The sequence below is a fragment of the Eleutherodactylus coqui genome, chromosome 2 (assembly GCF_035609145.1).
Source record: "Eleutherodactylus coqui strain aEleCoq1 chromosome 2, aEleCoq1.hap1, whole genome shotgun sequence".
NCBI classification, from domain to species: domain Eukaryota; kingdom Metazoa; phylum Chordata; class Amphibia; order Anura; family Eleutherodactylidae; genus Eleutherodactylus; species Eleutherodactylus coqui.
In genome coordinates this window covers 305,554,137-305,580,771 of record NC_089838.1, presented here as the reverse complement: position 1 = coordinate 305,580,771, position 26,635 = coordinate 305,554,137, and the positions used below count along the sequence as shown (strand labels likewise).

At 50.0% G+C, this 26,635-nt stretch overlaps 1 protein-coding gene across 2 annotated transcripts; it reads left to right on the top strand.

The window, feature by feature from the left end:
* The first annotated feature begins 1,007 nt into the window (after positions 1-1,007).
* Positions 1,008-25,168, top strand: PPP2R2A (protein phosphatase 2 regulatory subunit Balpha). Of its 2 annotated transcripts, none has more exons than XM_066593513.1 (10): positions 1,008-1,156; positions 9,704-9,778; positions 16,508-16,599; positions 16,957-17,119; positions 17,715-17,827; positions 20,084-20,261; positions 20,765-20,929; positions 21,540-21,709; positions 22,736-22,827; positions 24,059-25,168. In XM_066593513.1, the coding sequence occupies exons 1-10, from the start codon at positions 1,150-1,152 to the stop codon at positions 24,336-24,338; spliced, it is 1,335 nt and encodes a 444-aa protein (XP_066449610.1). In that variant the 5' UTR covers positions 1,008-1,149; the 3' UTR covers positions 24,339-25,168. The 2 variants fall into 2 exon arrangements, with proteins under 2 accessions (XP_066449610.1, XP_066449609.1); XM_066593512.1 differs by lacking the exon at positions 1,008-1,156 and adding an exon at positions 5,463-5,613.
* Positions 25,169-26,635: the final 1,467 nt, after the last annotated feature.

The window sequence follows — 26,635 nt, the reverse complement described above, 5'->3', positions numbered from 1 at the left end:
ACTCGCGTGAATATCCCCCTCATTGTTATGAATGGCGCAGGTCACATGACTGATATTTTCCCCTTACGGCAATGCAGATAAAAATGGCAGCATGTGGCGCCTTGTGACGTTCCCACAGGACGCCGCGCCCATTGTGTTCAATGGGACCATAAAAGACGCCTCCCGTAGGCCGTATGATGCGATGTATTCCGATGGAACCAATGAGAAGCACTGGCGCTCCCGACCCGCCGGCGGACCAGAGGGGATGCAAGAAGGGGTTAAGAATGAAAAAACGCCTCATATCTGTGTGAAAAATGCACGTTGGCGAGCGTGATATTGGGCGGAGCTTCTTAGCCGCGCTCGCCGTGTGAATCAGAGGACTTTCTCCACGGAGCAGTTAGTCGTTGGACTGCGCCAATGATGATGGAGGTGTTTGCTTTCACACGATGTCCGTTTTTCCGCGCCGATAACCCGTTATTTTTTGTCAGCGCTCATGTACGCCATCGCTGGTCGGTCAGGGGAGTCTGGAAAGTGTCTGCAGATGACTGATCGCCTTTTACACGAAACGACCTGCAAACGATGAGCAGCGATTTTTATACCCGCGTTAAATGAACGACAAACGATAAGCAAACTAATTATCGCTCCGCCGTCCGCGATTGTCGCCGTTTTCGTGTGATTATTTGAGCAAAATCGCCTCATATAAAAGAGTCCTGACTGAAAAGCTGGTGACTAACAACCCTTCACCACACGGGGGCGCTGCCGTCTCGCTCTCCACACGCGGGGGCGCTGATATCTCCCTCCCCAGACGGGGGCGCTGCCGCTCCCTCACCACACAGGAGCACTGATATCTCCCTCCCCATGCAGGGGCCTTGCCGTCTCCCATCCCCACGCGGGGGCGCTGATATCTCCCTCCCTGAGGTGAGTGCGGCACATCTGCGGTGCCGGCGCTCCTCACAGCTCATCTCCCGCCCTCTGCTGACCCGCCGTCACACTGCACCCGCCCCCTCCCGCCCAAGCCACGCCTCCGGTCCTTGCCCAGTGACGTCACCGTGCTTGCGGCCTCCATCTTGAAGCCGCGGCCTCAGAGTCCGGTCCTCCCGCCCCGGGCAGCGGCCTCCCCGGTATCCGCCTCCATCTGGAGCCCGGGACCAGCAGTGGCCAGGGGGCAGCATGGCGGGTGAGAGAGAAGTCCGGGCTGGGGGTAATGGCGGGGACATTGTGGAGGGGGGCGCTGTGTGCCGGGCTCCATCACCCCTCCTGGGGCAGCGATGGGGGATGCTGCAGTCTGTAGGGGCTGCTGGGGGTACGGAGGGCGCTGTGCATGCTGGGGGATGTGTATGCTGCAGCCATGAGTGCCGATACGGGAGGTGTGCCCGCAGTGCCGGGATATATCTGTCTAGTGGGTGGATATGGTGTATGTGTATATGCTGCTGTGTATCTGCACTGTCTGGGTGTGTATATAGCATACTATATGATATCTGCATATATTATACCACTAATATTTGGCGCACATATATATATATAACGCCTCCTGACGCTCCGACGCTTATTCATTCTACGTCCTGATAGGGGTGCGGTTAGATGCGGCTCCGTTTTTACGCCATTCTTTCTCCGCTCGCGGTCGTCCGCCGCAGTCGTCTCACAGTTCGGTCGGCGGCCCGCGTGTGTTTGCTGTAGGAGGTCGCTGGTATTTTGGCGACCTCCCCGGCGTACAAACCCGGAGGTCACGGTAAGTGCGCGGCTCTCCGGCCTTTGTGAACGACTTCACGCCAAACCAAGATGGAGCCGTAGGCGTCCGTAAGTCACACGGGGGCCAATATGGGTGTAAAGGGGAGCTGACTACACGGGGGCCTTATGGTGTGACTGGACCCTGAACCAGCTGGAGAACCACAAGTCCCAGCGACAAAGTATTATCCAGCGTATATGGAGGGATGGCTTGTGGGATACGACTGCGCTGAGGGGGCAGGAAGAAGGAATCCCCTGGCCGGCTGGATGCGTTCTACGCCGCGCTGAGTGGACCCTGCTGACTATAACGTCTGTTCGGTTTCCGCTCGGCCGCCCAGTATTTTACATGCAGCGGTATTTTATGCCAGGTCTGCAGCGGACCCCCCGAACAGATGTGGGACCCCCTAGGAGGGAGTGTTCCTCCTACGGTGCGGCCCGGGCAGTATACTGTACGTATGTCGCCGCCATGATGGAGCATCGGGCCGGTGATCAGATAAGCTCCTCCTACTGATGGTCGACCTCTTCTAGGCGTCCGCCATCACCTACTTTCGGTGAGCGATGGGCCATCCAGCAGCTGTTTCCACAGCCAGGCAGCTCTGGCGCCATTTTATCTCCCAGGGATCAAACGTTTTGGGCGTTAAAGTCCCATAGAGACCAGCCGGGACCCAACGGCGTGATTGGATGACGATTCGAGTGCGTGCGGGCGCCCTGGGGCTGTACATGGCCCAACCTCTGTCGCTCCGGAGTCCTGAAGTCGTTGGGTCCCCACTTGTGGACGGAGATATGGGAGCGCACTAAATGCCGTATAGATTAAGGGAGGTGTGCCAAGTTTAACGGGGTTTTCCGGGCTAATCCTATGATGACCTCTCCTCAGGTCATTAATAGTTAATTATGTCCGGCCTCATTGCACTCAAGGATCGTTGGGGTCGGAGGCAGAAGCGTCATGGAAGGCTTCACTCCCATTGAAATCCATAGGACCTCTGCCTCCTATTACCCCTCACCCCGGGATCGAAGCCAGACGTGTCATAGACTTCAACTTTCACTGATTTCAATGGGATTGCAGCTTTGTGTCCCTTCCGCCTCTGACCCCATGGACATCCAGCCCTGCTGTGCTGACGGTGGGTCAGGTAATCCACTAATCCCAAGGGATCCCAGGTGGCGGGTCACCGGCGATCGACTATTGATGAGCTATCCGGAGGATGGATCAGCAATAGGATTTGACAGGAAAACCCCTTTTACGTCTGTCTATCCACACAATAGGGGACAAGTGTCTGGTTGGTCAGGGTCCAGCCGAGGCGACTCCCATGAGGGCAGGGTGTACTCCTGAATAAATGGCGCGGTGGTTGAGCCTGTGTGCTGCCACGTCATTTATTTAATGGTCCACTTAAGATGGCAGAGTAGAAGTGCTCGCCGATCTCCGACGCTCCCATTGAAATGAATAGTGGCAGTGTGCAGAGGTACACCGGACACCCATTCCTGCCATAGATGGGTTTCCCAGCGGTTGAACAGATGAGGCACTTAGGCTGCCTGTCCACGACATTGCGATATCCTGCGGCGGATCTCCGGGGAGCAGGAGCCAGCTGACGGATCTCTACGGTGAGCATATCTGACGGGATCGTGGCAATTCGTCGCATGCTGCAATTTGCTGGCCGATTGCTATGATACTCCGCTCGTGGACAGGGGGGTTGCGCTTTCCATAGCAAGGCTATGGAAAGCGTTCACTGCGCTCCCCACGGCCAGATTATTGTCGCGGGAACCGCAGTTAAATTTTCGCCCGTGGACAGAAGCCCTTACCCGCTATCCTGTTGACGAGGGACAAATGTTGGGCTCGGTTAACGTTTGGGTATTCCATTCTCTGGTTCCATCATGGGAACGGATTTGACCTACAATGGAACCAAACAGGGGCCACTGGTCCCATTGGCTATAATGCGGTTCATCGCTGTCCAGCCATGTTGAGCCGTTTCATCCATGATATTGTGCTGGAGACTTTGAAGGGAGCCTCAAACAGATGTGAACAGACCCTAAACTTGGCACAATGCCTATTGGGGTCCCATTTGGTCCCCTGAACCTTCCAAGCACTCTCGGAGCTCCATCACACGAGCACGTTGTGTTCAGGTTTTTTAAAATGCGGTCTTTCAGTCCCTCCTGATTTTTAACTTAAACTGCATAAAACCCTCCAACAAAACCTGCCCTCTTATAGACAACCAGGTCCCAGCAGTAGATGTTGAAGCTCCTGGACTTGGTCCAGCCGTGTCGAAAGTTTAGTGGTTTATAAAACCAAGTTGCTTTAGTCTTTCCAAGTTTTAGAGAAGCGGAACTTTCCGTCCCATTGATCGGTATTATGCTACAATAACTTAGGATTTACTGCGGCTATGATGATCCGGTCAGTCCACCGCCCTGACTGCTTCAGGAGGAATCCGAGAGAGTCTGTAGAAGTCACTCCTAGACTGCTCGGCGCAGCGGCGTTCTCAACGTTCTTTCCCTTAGGCCTCATGTCCACGGGCAAAAGATGATTTTGGATCCGCACCCCATAGGAATGCATTGACCACCCGCAGGTAGATAAATACCCGCGAATGGTCAATAAAAGTGAATTAAAAAAATGGAGCATGAAAAAAAATGGACATGCTCCATTTAGGTACGGGTCTCCCGCAGGCTTCTATTGAAGCCTATGGAAGCCGTCCGGATCCGCGGATCTTTTTTCTTCGGGCCGGCGCATGCACACAGCTGGCGTGCTGTGCACATCCACCGGGCCCGAAGAAAGATCAGGCCGCGACGGAGAGAAGATCAAGCCGCGAAGAAAAGAAGATCCGGAGCGTGCGGAGAGGTGAGTAATTGTTATTTTCAGTGCTCATGTCCGCGGGGCAGGAGGAACCCGCTGCGGATTCTCCATGGAGAATCCGTAGCTGGCCTGATTTCCCCCGTGGACATGAGGCCTTAAGGTCGTGCCCCCCCCCCCCCCCCCCCCCCAATACCCTTGTAAGGGTTTGGTAGACATGAGTGTCCCACAGACCCCGATAAGAATGGCTGTTCTTTCTTGACAGATCGAGCTGTTAGGGAAACGGTGATGTAATCCCAACCATGACATCATCAGGGGGCTGACTTGAACCTTTCTTGCAGACCATCGGTAGTTAGTACCCTCGTTGCATCTGAGCTGCCGCCGTGCTTTTAGTTTTGTGCACCCAATTCGGTCTCTTACACGACATTTGTGTTCAGTTTACGCTTTTAGTTTTAGACCTTTTTGTAGCGCTTTTCTGGGTCTGATCGTGGGAGTGTCACATGTAGGGCTCATCGTACTTTGTATGGGCATTACCCTTCCTCAGCCTCCCACTCTGGGAACCCATTAATCAATGTTGTCTGTCCACATACCGATTATGTCCTTATCCGCCATGCTTGCTCATTTGTCCCTGGCATCCCTCGTATAACTATCCTCTCCCTATAAAGAAGCAGGTCCTTCCCACACCCTCTGTGACCCCTCCATCTCAAGTCCTCTTCAAGGATTTCACTCCCATCTTGCACATTTCCAGGACCGGATGCCTGCTCCTTCCAGCTCTGCATCATCTTCCTCCAGGGGGCGGTCCAGCCCTTATTCGCAGGCACACTGCCCCCCCACCCTCTTCCCCTCCGGCAGCATCCTCTATAGCCAGAGACTAAAACCTGAAATGTGTGTTAGTCACCGGGGTCATTTAACCTGTTGTTGGAATGCCTCGGTGCTGGGCATGTTCTTACACGGCAGAGTTCAGCGCCGGATCCTCCCGAGGGGGTGAGGAGATTGAGACTCGGCTCCTTCCTGTGTTGGCGGAACTAGGAACTCTTGATGGCGAGGGCGGTGCGGGATTTCTCCTGAATGGCAGCTGCGCTCCCAGACGCAATCGATGTTTCAGAAGTTTTCTCCGAGAGCCATCTTTCTGGGTAGTGTATCCGGTAGGAGCCGTAGTGCAAGGACTACATCTCTGCTGTAGGAAACACTTATCTCCCTATTAGTAGTCATAAGACGTCTTCACGGATCGCCTGGAGCTTCTGCAGTGGTGGTTCCAGCTTTTACATAAAGGCTTAAAGGAGCTTCATTAAAACTGAGGTGTGCCCTCACTGGCTTTAATGTGTGCCTTTTATATCCCTCTTAAATGGTGGTTAGCGTGGCAGTAAGCTTTCATCAGCGGTGACGGTTTTATGACTAGTCGTCTCAGCGTTTTTTGTTTTTTTTAATAACTTTGGCGTTTTTTAACTATTAAAGCTCCTTTTTAAAGCTTACATAATGGATCTTTTTTGGATCATTACGCTGCGTTCGCTTCAGGTCAGCACGGCGTGAGCGGACGGAGCCCAAGATGTAGGGTTGTCCGAGTCGTCCCGATGTTGGGTTTACGCTACAGTATATAAATCAATTGATCTTTATGGCTCTATAATTATATGCTATAGCCGACCTACGCTTGGAACATCGTGCTACTGTCTGCGATCCTGAGAACTTATGGGCGGTTGGCGTGCACGATGGTTTCCAACTTTTGGCTTTCTTAATTGTTGCAAAACTTCATCTTCTAGTGCGCTGTGAAGACCTCACCCCTGTGCGAGCGGAAAAACAAGCGTGCTGCGAATCTGAAAATCCAGGGAATTTGCAGCAAAATCCCCATATAAGGCCACATAAGCTGATGTCGCCACTCTTTTCCTCCCCTCCTCCCGCTGAGATAGCAAACTGCATGTAACCCCCCCCCCCCCCCAAAAAAAAGAAAAAACACAGTATTACATGTCATATTGCTTCAATTTTTTTTAATGCACCGCATTCATTTTAATGGGCGATTTATGCATGAAATACGTGCCAAAATAGGACGCGCTGCGTGTGATTTTTGCGCACATAAAGCCGTTACCCTGAGAGGCCGCATTGATATACATGGAGGTTTAGTGCTGCGTCACACGCTCGGTAATACACCTGGCTTGTGCTGCGGCCGGCATCTCTGCAGAATGTTCCCGGCACGTGTTGGCTGGGAGATCCGTACGCGGATTTAACTCCAGTCAGTTGGGCAGATCTGCACCCCGCTACGCCATGTGGTTTACATACCATAAACTGACGTTTTTCCACAATGCGGATTTTAAGATCCGTGTGTGAAAGAATCCACAAGTAAGAACTGCAGCCGGCGTTGTTATAGCATTCACTAGAATGCTAAAATGGTGACAAAATTACACCGTGTGAAGGAGGCCTACCGGGTTCCAAAGACCAGCGGTGGATCAGGTTGCTAGACCTCCACCGTATGGCATGGCTTTTATAAAGACTCTAGGCTTCAGGTCTTGCTTTGCCCTAGGCTCCAGTTGACATCTGTACTCCTGTCCAGGTATTGACTAAAATGATGGCCATTGTGACCAAGAAATAACCTTTAGCTCTAACAGGGCTCCAAATGGTCCCTGATGCCCCCTAGAATCTGCAAATGGCAACAAGAATTCACAGCTTTTCAGCATTTGCAACTAAATGCAACTTGCTGGACCCACAGCAAGTACAGTGGAGGATACGGGGTGTAAACCGGACAGTAGGCGGGCGCATATTAAGGTATATGCTGGAGGGTTGGGTCCATATAGTGAGGTATGTGCTGGACACTGAGGTTGTGGGGAGGTGCACACTAGAGTGGGGTGTATATAGGCGGGTACGTAAGACTAAAATGGTCACCGCAACCACTAACCTTTTGCACTAATCTTGTTGCCATTTGTGACGAGTTTCACCATTGCACTTCCGGGCTGTACAAAAGCTATACTAGGGCACTGCTCTGTATATATTATATTGTCCTAAATTTCTCCGCGTAGGAGCCACAGGCACCCAAGTTTGTTGTCTCTTCTTCTGCCTGGAGGCCTGATACTTTTTCCAGACTCCATGATGGTTTAGTTGGCTTAGTAGCGTGTGTCCTTCAACATGTAGGGCAGTGTTCCCCCAACTCCAGTCCGCAGGGACTGCCAACAGGTCATATTTTCAGGATTTCCTCAGTATTGCACAGGTGATTATTGTCAGTACCTCAGGTGTTCTTACTATAGGAGATCCTGAAAACATGACCTGTTAGGGGTCCCTGAGGACCGGAGTTGGAGACCCCTGATGTAGAGGACATGATCTGAATTGTTTCCATGAGCAGATCAGAGATGGGTAATAACGGAGTGTGGTCTGCCCATCCTAGACTAGATGGCCACCGTTGACCAGATCCACCTGGTGTCTAGCAGATGTTGCTTTCTATCTTTAGGCTGGGTTCCCACTTTCTGCACGGATATTCCGCCCGCAGCTTTTTAGCCCCGGATAAAGCAGCAAAGTAGACGAGATTTGCAAACATCTCATCCACATGCTACGGCCAAGCTGCGTGGAATTTAAAGGCGCTGCATGTCAATTCTTTCCTTGTTTTTGCAGCGGCCACTCTTCTCTCTGGGGAGAAACGGCCTGCAGGTGGCCAAGCCGCTCCAAAATCCGTGGTGAAAGCAGGTTTTGAAGCTGCATTTCTCCTGCAGAAATCTGGCGGTATTTCTGTGGGATTTCGGTCCTGTGTGACCCCAGCCTTAGGGTTATTTTCCCTGAGCTTGGCGTTGTATTGGTAGCTGATCCGTGTCTAACAGTGATGGGTAATTGTACAATTTATGGTGGAAAATCAATACGTATTGGACACCTGCTAGTTGTGTGTATGGAAGGCCCAGCAGATGGCCCTTTATGTCTACGACCAACTTGAGACAACAGCTGTCTCCTCCTGACTTCAGGTTGGGCAGATGTCGACGGTAGGACGTGATTGGGATGGAGGGTGGAGAGGCAGTAGTGGTGGGGGAGGTTGGAAACAAATCCATCTAATCCACAAGTGCCGCCTTGACTGACTATTATCAGCCTGTTGCTGTTTACGACCAGTTTTAGACTTCGAGACATCTGCCAATGAATGGTCACTTTGAGATGCTACCGTAGCATTTCCCAGCCCTGAAGTCCATTATTTGAAAAGTGGTGTATTTCCAAGCCTCAGTCCCTGGTACACCACCCCTCTTTTGAAGTAAAGTTCTGGACAACTGCTTTAAGGTGGCCACATACATTAGATGAACATTGGTTTGTTTTTATGGGACCAGTCAACTACCGTATGTGGATGACTCCACTCTTCCCTGATGGCAGGGGATTGAGGAGCGGGGTTGGGCAGGTTGGATTTCAACATGCCAAAGACTTTATCGAGGGAGATAAGTCAATGTCAAAGGTATCTGGCAGCGGTCTACTCCCTTCTTACCACAACTGGTACATGTTTATGGGAGGGTCAAAGGGAATAGTTGTCGGCCAAATGAGCATTTGGCCAACCGTTATCGAAGGCATCTTCAAAGTGTCCCCTTAAGGTTCCCACTACACCGGTGTTGAGTTAATGTGCTGCAACTTGAGTCGTTATCCTTAAAGACTGCCTGTTCCCGGTCTGATTTCGCCTCCAACAACTATCACTGCTATTAGAAAGCACAGTTTTGGGATGACCAAGTGCCCGAGAGTCATCCTGTGTAAAGCCACCGTAACACATGCAGGTTTTCAGCCAAAGTCAATGGGAAATATAATGGAAGGTCTTAGACTTTTTCTTAATGCCGGATGTACTTCTAGCTTTGGCTCCTAAAAACGCGCTTCAACTGCATCAAAAACCCACTTTAAAGGTTGGTGTGTGACCCCTGACCTTTAAAGCGGGTGTCTGGGAATACAAATGTAAAGGTCTTCTCTTTTGTCAGAAATGCGCTATTTCTTTCCGTTGGCCGTCTCTGGTATTGCAGGTCAGCTACATTCAGTGATTCGCGGCAATACCAGACACCGTTCTTCCACATGGACAAGCAATGCTCGGCGGGGGGTGGGTTTATGTTAGCACGTCGGCATGTTGGATTATCGGGCTTTCTGCATCGTAAGGTGCCAGATTAAAGGATTCTTGCTCTTGGTGGTGGTCCGCACGTCAGTACTTACATTTTCTGGAGATTTAAACAAATCGGCAGCACGGAAACTGTAAGATCTCCTCTAATCCTAAATAACTATTCTGTTCTTTCCCCCCAGGAGCTGGTGGAGGCAATGATATTCAATGGTGTTTTTCTCAGGTGAAAGGAGCTGTGGAAGACGACGTCTCAGAAGGTATTTTACCCTTTTTTTTTTTTTTTATTGGTCACTGACTAAACTGATGATGATGAAATTCTCCTATTTCTAAGGCGGGTTTAGTTTTCTGCTCCGTTTCGGAAGCAGTAAAGGGGAATCTTCTGGCCGAGTGGATGCGTCTTATGATGGAAATGAGCACCGCCGAGGCGACCCCATTGGCTTTAATGGTCTCCGTTCAGCCGTCTTATAAAAAAAGTTATTTTACAAAGGACTTTTTCTTCCGGGATTATGTGTACAAGGTCTACCACCTGACTGCATGTACAGTGGGGATGTCACATGGACAGATCCGTGTTCAGCTCACTGTAGAGGTTTGACACCTGTATAGTGAGTGATCCGTGTCCTTCTCTGCCAGGTTTTGGGGACTCTACACCTCTGACACCATGGGAATACAGAATTTTTTGAAAAGCTTCAAAATGTCGCGGAGCAGCGAGTCTGCGGGGTTTTCTGTATGTTCTTCAAACATTCAGTCTTGTAGCAATCCTGCAGGGGTTAAAGGGGTTGTCTTGGACTTGAAACCTATCAAGGTGCAAGAAAGCTATTGGGTAATGGGGTTTTATTATCCACCTCGCGCTGTTCGTCTGATCCCACAGTGCATCATGTGACGGCTCTGTTCTTATTAACCTCTTCATTCTGGTATCTGTAAAATTTGTACAAACGGCCCAAAGTGAGTAATGTTTGTTACATATAACGCGGGCAGCCGTGCGCTATTCGTTCACTTTTCATTGACCGCTGTTTTTCGCCATAAAAATAGTCGTCAAGCCGCTCAAAAGACATTTAATTTTGAATGGAGTTCATTCAGCCTTTTGAGCATCTTTCCGACTTGCATACATAATGAGTACATTGTTTACTCATGCCAGGAGAAGGCGATGGAATCCTGCCAGCCAGATAATCCCTCGCAGAAACACACGCCCACCAGAGCAAATAACTCCTAGTGAGTTTACTTTAGCTAATGAGGGAAACAGAGATGATTAAAAGCCATTATCTGTACGTGTAATCTTATGCAAAAATGTTGTCTGTCTGTTCAGTTGTGCGGCCGTTTTAGCGATAATCGTTGTGTGTAAAGGGGCTTTTAGCCGGGCAAGTGGACATGACTGGAAGATTAGAGTGAGGACCATGCCGCTGCTGGATCGAGTGGGCTGAGTTTTGGGAGGGCAAAGGGTGGGGCAAAAAAACTCTGGCTTAAATGCCAGTGCTAAGGATGTCAGGAAATGTAGTCCGGAGAGGGCTGCAGCCGAAATGGAAGAGGCAATAAAGAAGAAAAACGGCTAAGAAAATAATGGGTGTTCTTCAACATTATTGGTGCTAAATTACAAGAAATTAAAGATAATCTTGAACATCTCTTCAAAGGGGTTGTCCAAGAATGATATAAGATGGCTGCGGTCCGTAGAAACAAAAGAGAAGTCGTGTTTAGCCTGGGGTAGCGGGGCTGTAGGGGCGGATCCTAACAGTACTTCAACTAGAGAATTCGCATGCAGACAGAGGGCGCCAGGCCTAACGTTGGACTATTTAGAACAGTGTAGCTTTAGGCCCCCTACGGTCTACACGTGAATTCTCCTGCTCTAGGGAGGGTTTCCATTGGCTGAAATGACAGAAGCCTTTTTATGCTGTTCCTGAATGGCTCCTTTTAAGGTCCGGTTGATGGTTTTCACTTTCAGCCTTGGAGCTGCGGAGGAGGTGGGGCTTAGGCGAGGGGTGGGGTTTAACCTTTAGGCCTCATGTCCACGGGGAAAATCAGGCCCGCTATGGATTCTCCATGGAGAATCCCGCAGCGGGTCCCTCCTGCCCCACGGACATGAGGCATAAAAATAAGAATTAACTCACCTCTCGCCCGCTCCGGATCTTCCCTTCGCCGCAGCTTCATCTTCTCTCCGTCGCGGCCGGATCTTCTTTCTTCGGCCCGGCGGATGCGCAGGGCACGTCGGTTGCGTGCCCCGCGCATGCGCCGGCCCGAAGAAAAAAAGATACGGCCGCAACAAAGAGAAGATGAAGCCGCCGCGAAGGGAAGATCCGGAGCGGGTGAGTAAATTCCGATTTTGGTCTCCCGCGGAACCGGACGGCTTCCATAGGCTTCAATAGAAGCCCGCGGGAGACCCGCACGAAAGTGGAGCATGGTCCAGATTTTTTCATGCTCCATTTTTTTTTTAAATCACTTTTATTGACCATCCGCGGGTATTTATCTACCCGCGGGTGGTCAATGCATCCCTATGGGGTGCGGATCCGTGTGCAGGAGAAGAGTTAAAATCCGCTGCGGATTTTAATTCTTCTTTTGCCCGTGGACATGAGGCCTTAGACCCTAGGGCAGAGGGGAGAGGTTCCTGCTGCAGCCAGTGAGGAGGAGGGGTATTGGCTGACTTGGACCAGGAACACACTCCTGTATTTCGTTTGCTGGTTTGTGTCTGTAATAAGGAAGTGCGTCCCGGACTGACCTGAACTCTGAGCATCATTCCGTATTACAGGCGCATAACGGCGGCCAAAATATGGTACTGCCACTGGCCTTACAAAGAAGTCTTTAACCGTGACATTACTTATTGTGAACAGTGGCTCCTGTGCTATCTGCATATAGCTGTTACCATGCCGTGTAAAGGTACCTAGACACGGGGCCATCATTGGCCGAATTCTTGCTGGAAACGGCTAATTCAGGCGATAATCGTCCCATATATCGGACAGGGCGTTGAGTGACTAAACGCTCACATGTTAGTCGCAGCAGAACTAAAGACCAAGCGCCTGTCGGGCCGTTTAAACAGGAGTCGCTGAATGTGCCTGTGAAAGGCGGCGGGCGGTTAGGAAGCATCTCTGGTCGCTCCACCTCCATTGACTGACTATTGCTGCTGTGTAAGCACGAGTGATGGTCGGGCGGCAGTCGCTGGGCCGGCGGTCGGGCGGCAGTCGCTGGGCCGGCGGTCGGGCGGCAGTCGCTGGGCCGGCGGTCGGGCGGCAGTCGCTGGGCCGGCGGTCGGGCGGCAGTCGCTGGGCCGGCGGTCGGGCGGCAGTCGCTGGGCCGGCGGTCGGGCGGCAGTCGCTGGGCCGGCGGTCGGGCGGCAGTCGCTGGGCCGGCGGTCGGGCGGCAGTCGCTGGGCCGGCGGCCGGGCGGCAGTCGCTGGGCCGGCGGCCGGGCGGCAGTCGCTGGGCCGGCGGTCGGGCGGCAGTCGCTGGGCCGGCGGTCGGGCGGCGGTCGGGCGGCAGTCGCTGGGCCGGCGGTCGGGCGGCAGTCGCTGGGCCGGCGGTCGGGCGGCAGTCGCTGGGCCGGCGGTCGGGCGGCAGTCGCTGGGCCGGCGGTCGGGCGGCAGTCGCTGGGCCGGCGGTCGGGCGGCAGTCGCTGGGCCGGCAGTCGGGCACTTATAGGCCCGACAGTCCTCCTGTGTAAAGGTACCATAATCCGGCCTGTGATAAGTTTTCTATACAGAACAGGAAGTTGCTGACTGGTGAGAACTGCAGGTTTTTAGGATTTCTCCAAATACAGATCATGACATCGCACATTTAAAAAAAATCTCTTAAAATTCTTTTAGAATGTTTTAATGTAAAAACTTGATTTTTTTTTTGCACCGTCACTTCCTGATGACCCCTTCCCTTTGAGGGCCGGTCGCCCGGTACGGGTAACTTCAGCCGTCGTCCTGTCATGTTGCTGGAGCTTTCCTTTCATAACTCCTCCATGTAATCCGATGACGGAACCTGTTGGGTGACATTACTTTCCCTCGGTGTTGGCTGCAGTTCTTCCCCATGTTGTATCTACTAGTGAGAGGTGCTGTTTGTTGTATCTGCCAGTGAGAGGCGCTGTTTGTTGTATCCAGCGGTGGCGCTAAGTGACTTCCAGGAATATCTTGTGTAATAGTTTTATAGTGGATTCCAGGGTCGCGGCTCGGGAGTTCACCCAACGCTGAACGCTTGACTTAGTAAGTACATAGAAGACAATAAAAGGAACTGAGAAATCCCTTGGCTTCACGATCCCTGCGGAGACCGCTGCTGCGACCACCCGGTAGACCGCCTGCTCCTCGGGGAACCCCGTAGGGATTTTACATAGTTTACCACCACAACCTGTTATAAAGCCAAAGGAAGCGGTCCCCGGGTCTCACCAGACGGTTCCTGCCTTGTTTCCTCCCTTATAGACGAGAACCAGAAGTTCTCGGAAGCGCCGGTCACCTGACTTGCGGGTTTTTCCAACTTGGTGGGTGATTACTTTGGCGTTTTGTAGGATAACTTTGCTTTCTCCACCCAGAAGTGAACTCCCAGACCTGTTTTCCCAGACTTGCCTTCACAAGCTGGGACTTGGCAGCCTGGGGTTAGTCGGCGTGGATGTGATGCCATGGTGCAGCACGCTCGGCGGGTTTATTTTCGCAGCTGTTGTAGATCCGAGCCCTCGATGTCATACGCTGACCGCCTGCAGAGCTGACATCTGTGGTCAGCGGCGGGCTTCCCTGGAGGTGATAATCCGGGCTCCAGGCGCTGTGCAAACATTGGAGCGTCACCTATGTGTAATGGGCTCATCTGATGTGGTGGGACAACCCAAAATCGGCTTGGCTTTTAAGGAGTTAAAAGGTTTTGCCTCAAACTACTTTTCCTATTACATTCAGTTCTCACGATGCTGTACTTCTCCTCGGCTGTCACTCCTTTTCCACAAGCCGCACTCTCAGCCCAGCGTGGGGACGAGCGGTTGTAACTGCAGTTGGCGGCCCCCGTAAGCTGGCTGTATGTCCCCGCGGAGATGTATAGCTGATGGCCAGCGGTTTTAGGACGCCGCCGCATGTGACTCAATTGCTGCAGGCGTTGTGCGATGGAAACCCTGCAGTGCAAATCGGCTCCTGTCCACGGACGATGATTCGCCGGCGGTAAATTGCCGACGAATCGCGCAGTCTGAAGCTCTCCATAGTGTTGCTATGGAAAGCGCAGGGCCGGTGTCCACCAGCGGAGAATCCTAGGGATTCCCCTCTCGCGGGATCTAAATCGCAATGTGATTTGCCGCGATTCTCCACGGTGAGTATCTGTCAGTTCTCACCCGCTCTCTGGCAGTGGCTCCCGCAGTGGACATCTGATCCCTACGCCCGTGGACAGGCAGCCTAAATGGCGCAGGTTCGGCCGTGTTTTATATCCTTGCCGATCTGCTGCGCGGTTTATCCCTTGTATTTCACGGTTGACTTCTGCAGCATAAATGGACGTTACAGGTTTGGAGGAGTCTGCAGGTTCGGCGCTCGGATTCTTCGCTCCTTGTGAAGGATTAAATCCCCTCCGCGTGGCTTGTGCAGTAAGTTCTGTGGCGCTTCTGGCCGCACCCTTATGCTCACGGAAAACCAACGATCCGCTGATCAACGGATGCTCATTGGCTGATTGTCCCTTTTACACGGCCCGGGTATTGGACGAGTGAAGGAACATTCATGCCAATACACAGCGGTGTAAAAAGGCCTTAAGAGTTCCCCCTGAACCCCTTCCCACCGCAGCCCCTTATTTCTCACCACCCCTTTAAGAAATGTGATCTAATAACCTCAACTTTTATAGATGCAACGATTATTAATTTTTTAATGTGGTGATTTGGAAAAAGGGCATTACAATTCTAAGTGGAGGCTGCCAAATGCATCAATCACCATCCGTCCCATAGAAGTGAATGGAGCCGCAGTCAAGCATGTGCCCCACTGACCCAATCACATTCAGGTGCGCCCATGCGGGCCGCAGCTATCAGACACTTATTCCCTATACTAGGAATAGCAGATAAGGGTCTTCCGGGTAAAAACGATTGCTGACCTCTCCTGAGGATCGGTCATCAATAGTCAATCACTGGGATCCCTCCGTTCAGGATCCCCAGCGATCACCTGCTGTCAGAGCAGCGATCTCATAGACTGGAGCAGGAAAGGCCAAGCTGGCTTCACTCCTACTGATGCCAAGGGGCGCTGGAGCAGCTACGACACTCCCAGCACTTCGGCCTCTGACAGCGGGGTTGGATGCGGAAGGTGGCAGCGCTCCAATTCATTTCAATGGGAGGGCAGCCAGCTGGGGCGCTTCCTCTTCCAACCCTCTGTCAGCGACTGGGTGATCAGTCTTGAGGGGCGGGTCCCTGGTAATTAACTCTTCGTTTATTTATTGTGGGGATTTGGAAAAGGATTTGTTAAAAAAATAAATAAAAAAATTAAAATAAGTTTTTTCTTAAACTTTTTTCACATTTTCCTCGAAGTTCGTCAAAGGGCAGCTCTCTCCTAGGCCGCCTGTCCACGGCTGTGACGGAATATCACTAGCGATATTCTGCCGCGGGGGAGGAGGGTGGAGCCCTGACAGGCTGATCGCGGAGACCTATCTAGTACGTTCACCGCGGAAAATCGTGGCAAATCGCATCATGCCGCGATTTTAATCCCGCGAGTGGAGAATCGCTACGATTCTCCGCTCGTGGAGGTCGGGGCTGCGCTTTCCATAGTTAGCCTGTGGACAGCCTTCACTGCGTTACCCGCGGCGATAATCCGGCCGCAGGTAACGCAGGGACATATCACCTGTGGAGAGGAGCCATAATGGAGTCACCTTACTGAGAAATACCTAGTGTGACCTCTGCTTATTTGCTGGTCGGCTAGTGATCCCCTCTCCTCGGTCGTTCAGTCCTACTATATCTATAGCCGCGTTCTGTACTGGTCCTGGTGGTGTCTGTCCTCCAGATTGCATTTGCCCATCCTGAGGTGACAGAGGTAACCCTAATCCTGAAGTTGTGTATAACGCTGTCGCCTTCTGTCGTTGCAGCGGATATCATATCTACGGTAGAATTTAATCATTCTGGAGAATTATTAGCCACTGGAGATAAAGGAGGACGTGTGGTCATTTTTCAGCAAGAGGTCAGTATAGTCGGGGGCTCCTCTGATTTTTTTTTTTTTTACCTTTTTGGGGTGTTTTTTGTCATCTTTGTTCGAGCCGTCACTTTTTTATTACACACACTTAGCAAATCTGATTTTAAAAGTGTGTGTATGAAGCTCAGGCGTCCCATCCCTCCTGCCGCCGCCGGGACTGAAGGACTGCAGTAAATCTAGTAACCTGATCATCCCCGTCTTCTGCTGCAAGTCTGAAGGCGTTCCTGGCTGCTGCTGTTGTCTTATGGTAGCTGCTGCCATCTAGTGGCGAAGAGCAGATTTGCACATGGTAGGACACTAAATTGCAAAACTTATACAGAACTGTAATACATTTGTTCCCTGCAGAGTAAAAGCCCTTATCACAGAGGGGAATATAGTGTCTATAGCACTTTCCAGAGCCACGAGCCTGAATTCGACTACTTGAAGAGTTTAGAAATTGAAGAGAAGATCAATAAGATCCGATGGTTGCCGCAGAAGAACGCAGCACAGTTCCTGTTGTCTACAAATGGTGAGATTTTTTGCTTTTTACTGCATGAAGGGTGTCTTGTGTTTAGTGCCTTACGGATATATGTACAACACATGGCAGGCCCGGGACCCGAGCCCACGTGATACACAGCAGGTGTTGGCTGTCGATGACTGTGGACACCCAGCCATTATAGATGCTGCTGTCAGTACTTCTTAAAGCAACATATAAATGGCGTGTGACACGGAGGGGCTCCCTCGACTTCTGGTATGACCTTTCCATGACAAAATCGTTGGATACCATCCGGTTACCATGTTAGCCTGGGGTCTTGTGAAGACCCCCAGATGTGCCATGGGTGACTTCCTGCTAAGCCTTGCCTGTAAATGTACAATACATTGCAGTACTGAACTACATTGTGCATACAGTTAGATCACTAATTAAAGTCTCCTCCTGGGACAATTGAAGAAATGAAGGGCAGCCTCGCACCCGCAGTAGGGCTTTCCATCTCTGTTCCATTTTCGGAGCAGTAAAACAGAGTTAAAGTAGAATTGACTAGAGGATAAATCGGTCACCGGTCATCACATGGGCAGACCACCCCTTTAACCCCTTATTTCACGCCAGTTTTGGTTTTCTTCCATAGATAAAACTATCAAGCTGTGGAAAATCAGTGAACGTGACAAAAGACCAGAAGGTTACAACCTTAAAGAAGAAAATGGGAGATATAGGGATCCAACCACTGTGACCACTCTCAGGGTGAGTACTTACCTTTATGTAAATACATTGTCAAGCAAAAAACACCAGTGCTTAATTGTCGGCATTAAATGAAGCTTTATATGTGATTGTAGCGTTTGATAGAAGTATTCTTTTGCTCTGATATTGTGATCGCTTGTTGTGGAACACTGAACACTTGAAAGGAGTCTCTAGCACCCTGTTGTATCCAAGCTAGAGGCGGTACAGATGTGATACGGGCGGGCATGGAAGCTCTAGTACCTTGTTGTACTGCCTCTAGCTTGGATACAAGATGTGATACAGGCAGGCATGGAGGCTCTAGTACCGTTGTACTGCCTCTGCCTTGAATACAAGATGTGATACGGGCGGGCATGGAGTCCATACAGGGTCCACATTTGCTGTTACTGAGCCTCTAGATTGTGCAGACCTGTAGGCTGTCGAAGTTGTTGTCCCAGATGGTCAGCGCTCCCAAATACACTAAATCTATAGGTACATGGTAATTCACCGCTGCAAGTAGAAACACATGGCAACAGAAATTGTACTTTAGTTATCAGAAAAATCCATAACCAATACATATACTAACCACATAAAAAATGCCAGATTCTTAGTACATAGTTTGATTAAAGTATATCAATCAACATGGGGGTGACCGTGCTTACAGATACCAGGTCTATGGTTTAATTATAACAAGCTGGGAAAGATGCCTTTCTCTGGGCCGAAGCCTACAAATAAAGCCAGGGGAAGTAGGATATCCATTTATATGATCTAATTCGGGGTTTTCCAAAGTGTGCTCCGTGGAGTGATTGTCAGGAGCTCCGACAGAGGGTCTGGGTCCCGCTCTACTCACCGCTGTAGCGGAGTTTGGATAGCCTGTACTGAGGAATTGAGCGTGCAGGACCTGTGGTTGGCATAGCCGACCACAGGTCCTGCACGCTTATTTCCTCAGTACAGGCTGACCAGACTCCACTGCAGCAGTGAGTAGAGTGTGAACCAATGGCAGATTATAATTGGGGTGACACCAACCCCCCTCCCCCCGGGCCCGAGACTCCAAGGGGACTAATGGCCGTTCCAATCACCCCTATTGTAATCTGCACTGCTAACCCTCTCCCTGGATCTGAAGACCATAACGGGTATTGGGGACCCATAATACTACTGGGGCGGCAATGGGGGGCCCTATTAGTGTTTCCCCGATAATAAGACCCTGTCTTAATATTTTTTGCCCCAAAAGAGGCACTAGGTCTTATTTTTGTGCGGCGGTCTTATTATACTTACCTAGTAGGCTGAGTCCAGGTCCCTCCCGCTGCTCTCCACAGCTCCAACACGCTTTCTGCAGTCCTCGACTGCTCATACAACATCACATCTTGGTTACAGTATTCATAAATCCCGCCTCAAGGAAGCGATGGCTGTGATTGGTTCAACCTCTGCTCAGCCAATCAAAACAGTGCTGGATGAACCAATGCGATGGCTGTGATTAGCTGAGCTATCGCATTGGTTTATACAGCACTGTTATTGATTGGCTGAGCAGTGGTAGAAGAGCCAATAAACAGCCATCCCGTTGTAGAAGCGGGATTTATCAATTGTCTTAGCCGTGGCCAATCACAGCCATCACATTGGTTTATCCAGCGCTGCATTGATAGGCTGAGCAACCGTCAAAGAACCAGTCACAGCCATCGCTTCTTGGAGGTGGGATTTATGAAGTGATGTACAAGCGGTTGAGGACTGCAGGAACCGCGCCGAACCTCTAGAGAGCAGCGGAAGGGACCTGGACTGAGCCTGTTAGGTGATATATTTTTTTTCATGTAGTGTAACTAGGGCTTATTTTCGGGGTGGGACTTATATTTCATGCCTCCCCCAAAAAAATTAGGTTAGGGCTTATTTTCGTAGAAACTGGATGCTACTGGGGCCGCTATCGGTATGCGGGGCCGCTATTGGTACATGTCCCTGTCCTTTTTTACACGACTGGAGTACAAAGCATGTGATAAGCCATGCCCCTAACCCCTCCCCTGACCAGACCTTTTGTAGGGCTCCATGAGAAGCTCTTGCTTCAAAAATGGCTCCATGGCTAAAAAAGTTTGGAAACCACTGGTCTAATTAAAGGGACAGCAGGCAGATAGAGGGGTAGGGGAGAGTGCACTACACCAGCGGAGGCAGCCATTACTCCACAAATGTACATGCAGCAGCAGCAGAAGAAGAAAAAATAAATCTGTACTTCCCAAATACTGTAAATAATGGTGCTTCTTGTTGTGAAGTCTAAATTGAGTTTTTGTTTCTGGTTTGCAGGTGCCAGTATTCCGCCCCATGGACCTGATGGTTGAAGCAAGTCCTCGTAGAATATTCGCCAATGCTCATACGTATCACATCAATTCCATCTCTGTCAACAGCGACTATGAGACATATCTCTCAGCGGACGACCTGCGGGTCAACCTCTGGCACTTGGAGATCACAGACAGGAGCTTTAGTATCCTTCCCAAGAGATCGAAAACTTTAGGAAAGAGTGTTTTCATCCGACTGCTTTTTTTACCAGGGGAATCATCCTCTTCTGCCCCTTACCCCATAGTGGCTGCTACAGCCTGAACTAAGAGGGGCTATCTAGTTCTATCCTGTAGGATAGGCCACCAATATTAGATTGTTGTGGGATGAGTCTTGGCATCCCCACCAATAAGCTGTTAGTAGGGGTCTCGGCATTCAGGCAAGCGTCGCCACCCCTTTATTGTTTACCAGACACAGCTGCGTACTTTTAGTAGTCGCTCTGCCTGGTATTAGTTTACTATACCATCATCCCATCCAGCTAAATGCAACTGAGCCGCAATACCAGGCATAGCCGCTACTGCCTGTTTTCACGTTGCAGTGTATTACAGTGGTAATGTCTGAGAAAAGAGAATCCTTGCATATGCTTCCCGTCCCTGTCAGCCGCTTCACCCTCCGTATCTTGCAGTACGTTTCCTTCACTCTCTACTCCAGATATCGTAGATATTAAACCTGCCAACATGGAAGAGTTAACAGAAGTGATCACGGCAGCGGAGTTCCACCCGCATCACTGCAACACTTTTGTTTACAGCAGCAGCAAAGGCACCATCCGTCTGTGTGATATGCGCGAGTCAGCGCTGTGCGATCGCCACTCCAAGTGTAAGTTAGGAGATCATCGGGAGTCTTTTAAATGGGTATTCTGGGCTTTTGCTATTGATGCCATGTCCTCAGATTGGGGTCTTCAACAGTAGACGGCTACTGCTGTTCAGATGCTAATCTTTTGGCCCGCTGTCATTGCAGCGGACCTGGGCATGTCGTATATCCCCCACCCCCTTAATAATAGAATGCCTGTCAAAATAGTGTAATGCAATACTAGAGTATTGCAGTATACTGCATAAACAATCGCATGGGGATTTAATAAAAATAGTAAAGATAACATGCCACTTTTACTGCACTATTAATGCCCAATCCCCCCTTCAACCCCGATCATCCTCCAAAAAAATGGTGCAACTGTGTTTGTTTTTTAAATTTTGCCCTAGTTTTTAAAAAATGTATCAATATATTATATGGTGCAGTAAAAAGTACCAATTAAAAATCCAACTTGTCCCTCATGTAACAAGCCGTGCTGTAGCGATGTTACTGGAAAAATAAGTTATGACTATTTGAAGTGGGGGGGGGGGGGGTGTCAGCAGGGAGGGTTTAAAGAAAACTTGTGGTCATGAAGACTCGACAGGTACTGAAGTGGTTAATGGTCCTTTTTTCTTTCCAGTGTTTGAGGAGCCCGAAGATCCCAGCAATCGGTCCTTCTTCTCAGAGATCATCTCTTCCATTTCTGATGTGAAGTTCAGCCACAACGGGCGATACATGATGACCAGGGACTACTTGTCTATCAAAATCTGGGACCTGAACATGGAGAACCGTCCCGTGGAAACATATCAGGTGAAGCTACAGGAAGTCGTAGAGAAAAGCATAGTCTAGGTTATGAAGAACCCAGGAACTAGACGTCTTTAAGTTTTCCCTTTTCTGTGGGGTGAAGAACTTTTGAACAGTTTAATTACAACAAGCGAGGGCCCCACCGACTGGAGTCATGTGACATCAAGTCACGCATCCAGAAATGTTTGTGATATGTCTGCGACTTGCACTGAAGTCGCACAACTATTTCTGAATGCAATTTCATCCCGAGTCGCCTGCAATCTATGATTTATAGCTCTCATAGGAGCTAAAAAAAAGGCTACTGATTTAGGTCAGTCAGTCGTGCCCAGCTTAAAGTGATCTCTATGCCGTAAAAGTCAATTTCGATCTGCGACTAAAAGTCTGGCAGGTTTGGATTTGGCAGCTGAAGTGTCGCGATCGCATCCCGTCATAATGTGACCGCATTCAATATCTTGTTGCAGTGTGACCTTGTGATCTTCATGTCCCCAGATCAGCCTAGGGCTACACCGCCACCTGAAGATCGTAGTATGGCATGTGTCATATCTAATGATTTGCCAGTGGCATTGCGATCCAACACGGCAGTCGCAGAAAATCCAAACCAGTTACATTTTGGTTGCAGATAAGTGGCACAACTATTCCGATACTTTCTCGCTCGCTACATGTGGCCCTAGCATTAATAACACGATGGAGCTTACAACATGCCAAATTTCAGAGCGGCATGCAGATCTGTTCTTGGTGTTGAAACACAGAAAACCCTGGCGGCCTACATAAGTCACTTGGGCACCCTTATATTTAACTGACAGGGGTCTCTTCTGGATCCAGCGCCCACCCACTTACGATCAGCGGATATTGTGAGAGCCCGGGGTAATGTGTCATGGCACCCATGGTGCGTCCGCCAGAGACAGATGCTTTTTGTAATGACACTCCATTCTTTGTTTTTTCTGAGTAAAGGGTTGACGGCAAAATCCCCCTTTTTGTGGTGTGCGTGTTACGTCCTGCCGTCAGTACTAATACGTTGCTTTACCTCTACAGGTACATGAATACCTCAGGAGTAAGCTCTGCTCCTTATACGAGAACGACTGCATCTTTGACAAGTTTGAGTGTTGTTGGAACGGACCTGACAAGTAAGTATAACGGAGTCCGCCGCTCCTCGTACCCGACAAGATAGGGGGATTATAGACACTAATTAGTGTTAGACTGATAGGATGATCCGCTCATCCCAACCACTATGCTGGGGGCTGCAGTCAGGTGTAGGTTGGAGCTGAACACCAAATGTAAAGGCCCCTTTCACATTAGACTATAGAGATCCAAGTCCCCTTGTGGAGCCAGACAACTTGTGTATACGGAGGCCTCCCTACTTTCTCTGAGGTTGGATGTTTGGTTCCCTTGGAGGTGCGCCGCCGCCAGAGTTGCCTCACCATTGTCCACATGTAAAAAACATGAACGTCCAGCCGAACCGGGCATTCATGTGCATAGGGGATTCGGGAAAAATGTCTGTCTGTGTTGGCTGGACAACCAGCGATCTTGGTCTCCGTTTGAGTACACCTTGCACCGTTATATACGGCTCAACAAAAAAAATGAAGGAACACTAATTACATATCGGATTTCCCATCACCTCCAGTCCTTATCATGTCTGTCACACATGCTCAGTGTGAACCTCCACTCATATTGGAAGAGAGGTGAGCGCCAATGGTGGACCTGCCAATTTTGGGGTTCTGTGGTGAATGCCAATTGAGCGGTGTGGTGCTGGGCTGTGAGCACAGGTCCCACTACAGAACGTCGGACCCTCATGGAGTCTGTGCATGACAGTTTGGTTAGAAACATGCAGACCATTATCCTGTTGGAGGTAATCTCGTAGGCCATAGCAGCGCTCCTCCGGTCTTGATGTTGGGTTGATGCCCTTCTACGGCCCGTCCAGCTATCCTCACGTAACGGCCCGTATCCCGGTATGTCCTCCATGCTCCTGAGACTGTGCTGGGAGACACAGTAAACCTTCTAGTGACGGTATGTATGGATGTGCCATCCTGGAGGAGCAGGACTACCGGTACAACCTGACTGCGCTGCAGGTAGCACCTCATGTACCGGTAGTGACAAGGCCACCAGCAAAACTAGAGAAAAATCAGTCAGGAAGGAGAGCGGAGTTGTTTCCAGTCCCTTTTTTGGGTGTCTTGCTGTTTCCTTTCCGGCGCTCCTGTTGTCACTTTCATTTGCACCAAAGCAGGCAATAGGAAGCAGAAGCGATTGGGAATCCATAACTGGACAGATGGGCAGCCTGGAGTGGAAGTAACTTGGGGTTATGCTGTGGAGTTTAAGTGCCTTCATTTTGTATTAACTCTTCCCGCTCTTCCCTCGCAGTGTCGTCATGACCGGCTCCTACAACAACTTTTTCCGAATGTTTGACCGCAACACCAAACGTGACATCACCCTTGAGGCCTCACGGGAGAACAGCAAGCCACGTATGGTGCTGAAACCGCGCAAAGTGTGTGCCAGCGGCAAACGGAAGAAAGATGAGATCACGGTGGACAGTCTGGACTTCAACAAGAAGATCCTGCACACGGCCTGGCACCCTAAAGAGAACATCATTGCCGTGGCCACCACCAATAACCTGTATATATTCCAGGACCGAGTCAATTAGTACTGGCCTTTCCATACAGGACAGTCCTTTAGTCCAACTAGTTCTAATAGTCGAGCCTAGAATTCGTCCCCCGTTCCAAAACCGAAGAAAACTTCTGACAGTGCGGGAACTTTTGCCAGTCCCTCCCCGTCTGACTTTTCCAGTGTTTAAGGTGCCATCAATTATCCTTTTTATAGCTGCGCGGGGTAAACCTGCTCCTGCTGGCTTCTCGCCCTGTGGGGGTAACAGCAGGAATTACTGTATTTTTTTCTTTTTAACCATCTTGCCTGATGTGTAGGGTTAATTTGTCTTTTTTTTTTATTTTGAGATGTCCATTGCAGTACCAGCCTGCGCTCTGAAATGTTCCTTCTGTAGGACTAAAGAGTGGTCGGGGGTTCAGTCTGTGCATTTTTTTTTTTTTTTTTACCCCCTTCACTCCATTTCTTTTCTTGTTTTCTGCTATTGATTTTTTTTTTCTTTTTACATCTTTCTTGCAGTCTTAGAAGTTAATTCTTCTGTACGTTCAACGTCCCGTTTCCTGCTCTTCTTCCCCATGGTGCCCTGCACTGGTTTAACATCCAACTGCTAGGAAAGCGCACAGGGAAATTGGGTTGACCATGGCAGGGTTGGAGGCATGGGGGTAGGGGACAAGGCTATTGCTGAGAGTTGTCTTGGTCTCTCATTTTAATGATGACCTGACTGTAATCACTTCTTTGCCTTGTTTGGCGTTTGGAAAAAAAAAAAAGAGGGGGTGGGGGGGAAACAAAAAGGACTTTAAAAAAAGAAAATAATGAAAAAAAGCCAAAAAACGAAGGATAAAAAAACTACTGAATAAAGACCATGAAAGAAAAGATGTGTGTGTTTATAGACGTTCTTAGAGATCCTCAACGCTCAGACATGATGGTTACTGTGGTGGGGGTAATGGCTTCCCACATATGGCCGGAGTCTGGGACAACTGGTAATGTCTTGGGGCACCTTTTTTATTGCTCCGGCGCCCATCGGCCTGTGTGAGGGTGCGTTACCACGTCGCTAACAAGGTGCAGGGTGAAATCTACTGCATATCTGTGACTATGGGTGAACCTGCCCTATAGGGGAAACTTCTCACAGGGAGTAAAGACTGCAGAGCTTCGTCAGTAGGGAATCCGCAGGATTTAGGAAGGATCATCCATGTGGAGCAAAGAATTAGCAAGGGGTTAAAATACACTGTAAAATGTAAAGTCGCAGCGCGGCCGTTTAAACACCTGAAACTCTGTTATACGTTTAGCCGTCTTGGTGCGGATTTGTGTCCTGCGTGCAAAAAAAAAAGACAGCAAAATTGACCCAACGCCTGCTAAAACGCCTCGTTCATAGCGCAAAAAAGTTGCACTAAGGTTTGCACAATTGCGCACGCACCTTAAGCCCACTTTACACACACACGTATTTTGACGTGTTCTGTATAGAAAGATATGGGCGAGCACCGCGCCCGCTGCGTGCGGTCTCAGAGCCAAACACAGCAGAAGCGCCGTGTATGTAGAGAGGTTGGGGTATCGTCAGGCTCCATCGCTTCTGGAGGGCGAAAAATGAAATCTTCAGAACACTGAGTCCACCATACGGCTGCGATCACTAAGCGGGAAGGAGAAGAAATCCCTTATATCGCGTTCCCTATGTGTGTGAATACAAGGCTGCCTGTCCAGGGGAGAACTGTCAGGTCTCGGCGGTGAGCCTATCTAATAGGCTCACTGCGGAAAATCGCAGCATGCCGCCATTTGAATCCCGCGAGCGGAGAATCACTATGCTCCTCCGCTCGTGGACACTGGGCTGCGATTTCCATGGTAAGCCTATGGAAAGCGTTCGCTGCGTTACCCGCTACTGGATTGTCGCCGCGGATAACACAATGACAACTCGCCCGTGAACAGGCAGACGTGGCCCCTTAAGAACGCAGCCGTTTTTTTCCCTTTTTTTTGTTTTATCGCCCCCAACCTTCAGAGTTCCATAACAGGCAGCCGTTCACCATTTTTAGTTTTTATGGCGGTGAAGGTTCAGTAGACGGTGACCCTTGTACACCACATCTCTATACAGTAGTCCTGGATTGACTGCCGTATTCTGACACCCATGAGATTTCTTTCACAGTCTGCTTTTTTGGGGGGGTACAGGGGACATTTTACTTGCACTTTATTCCGAATTTTTTTTAGGGAGACGAGTTGACCAAGTAGCAATCCTGGCGTTGTGTAACGGAGTTCACCAGGCGGGATAAATAACCTGTCCACCCTTGTATGGACTCTGTAATGCTGACTTGTGTTTTAGTTGTACATGTTGATGTGGAGGGAGGTTTTTGCCTC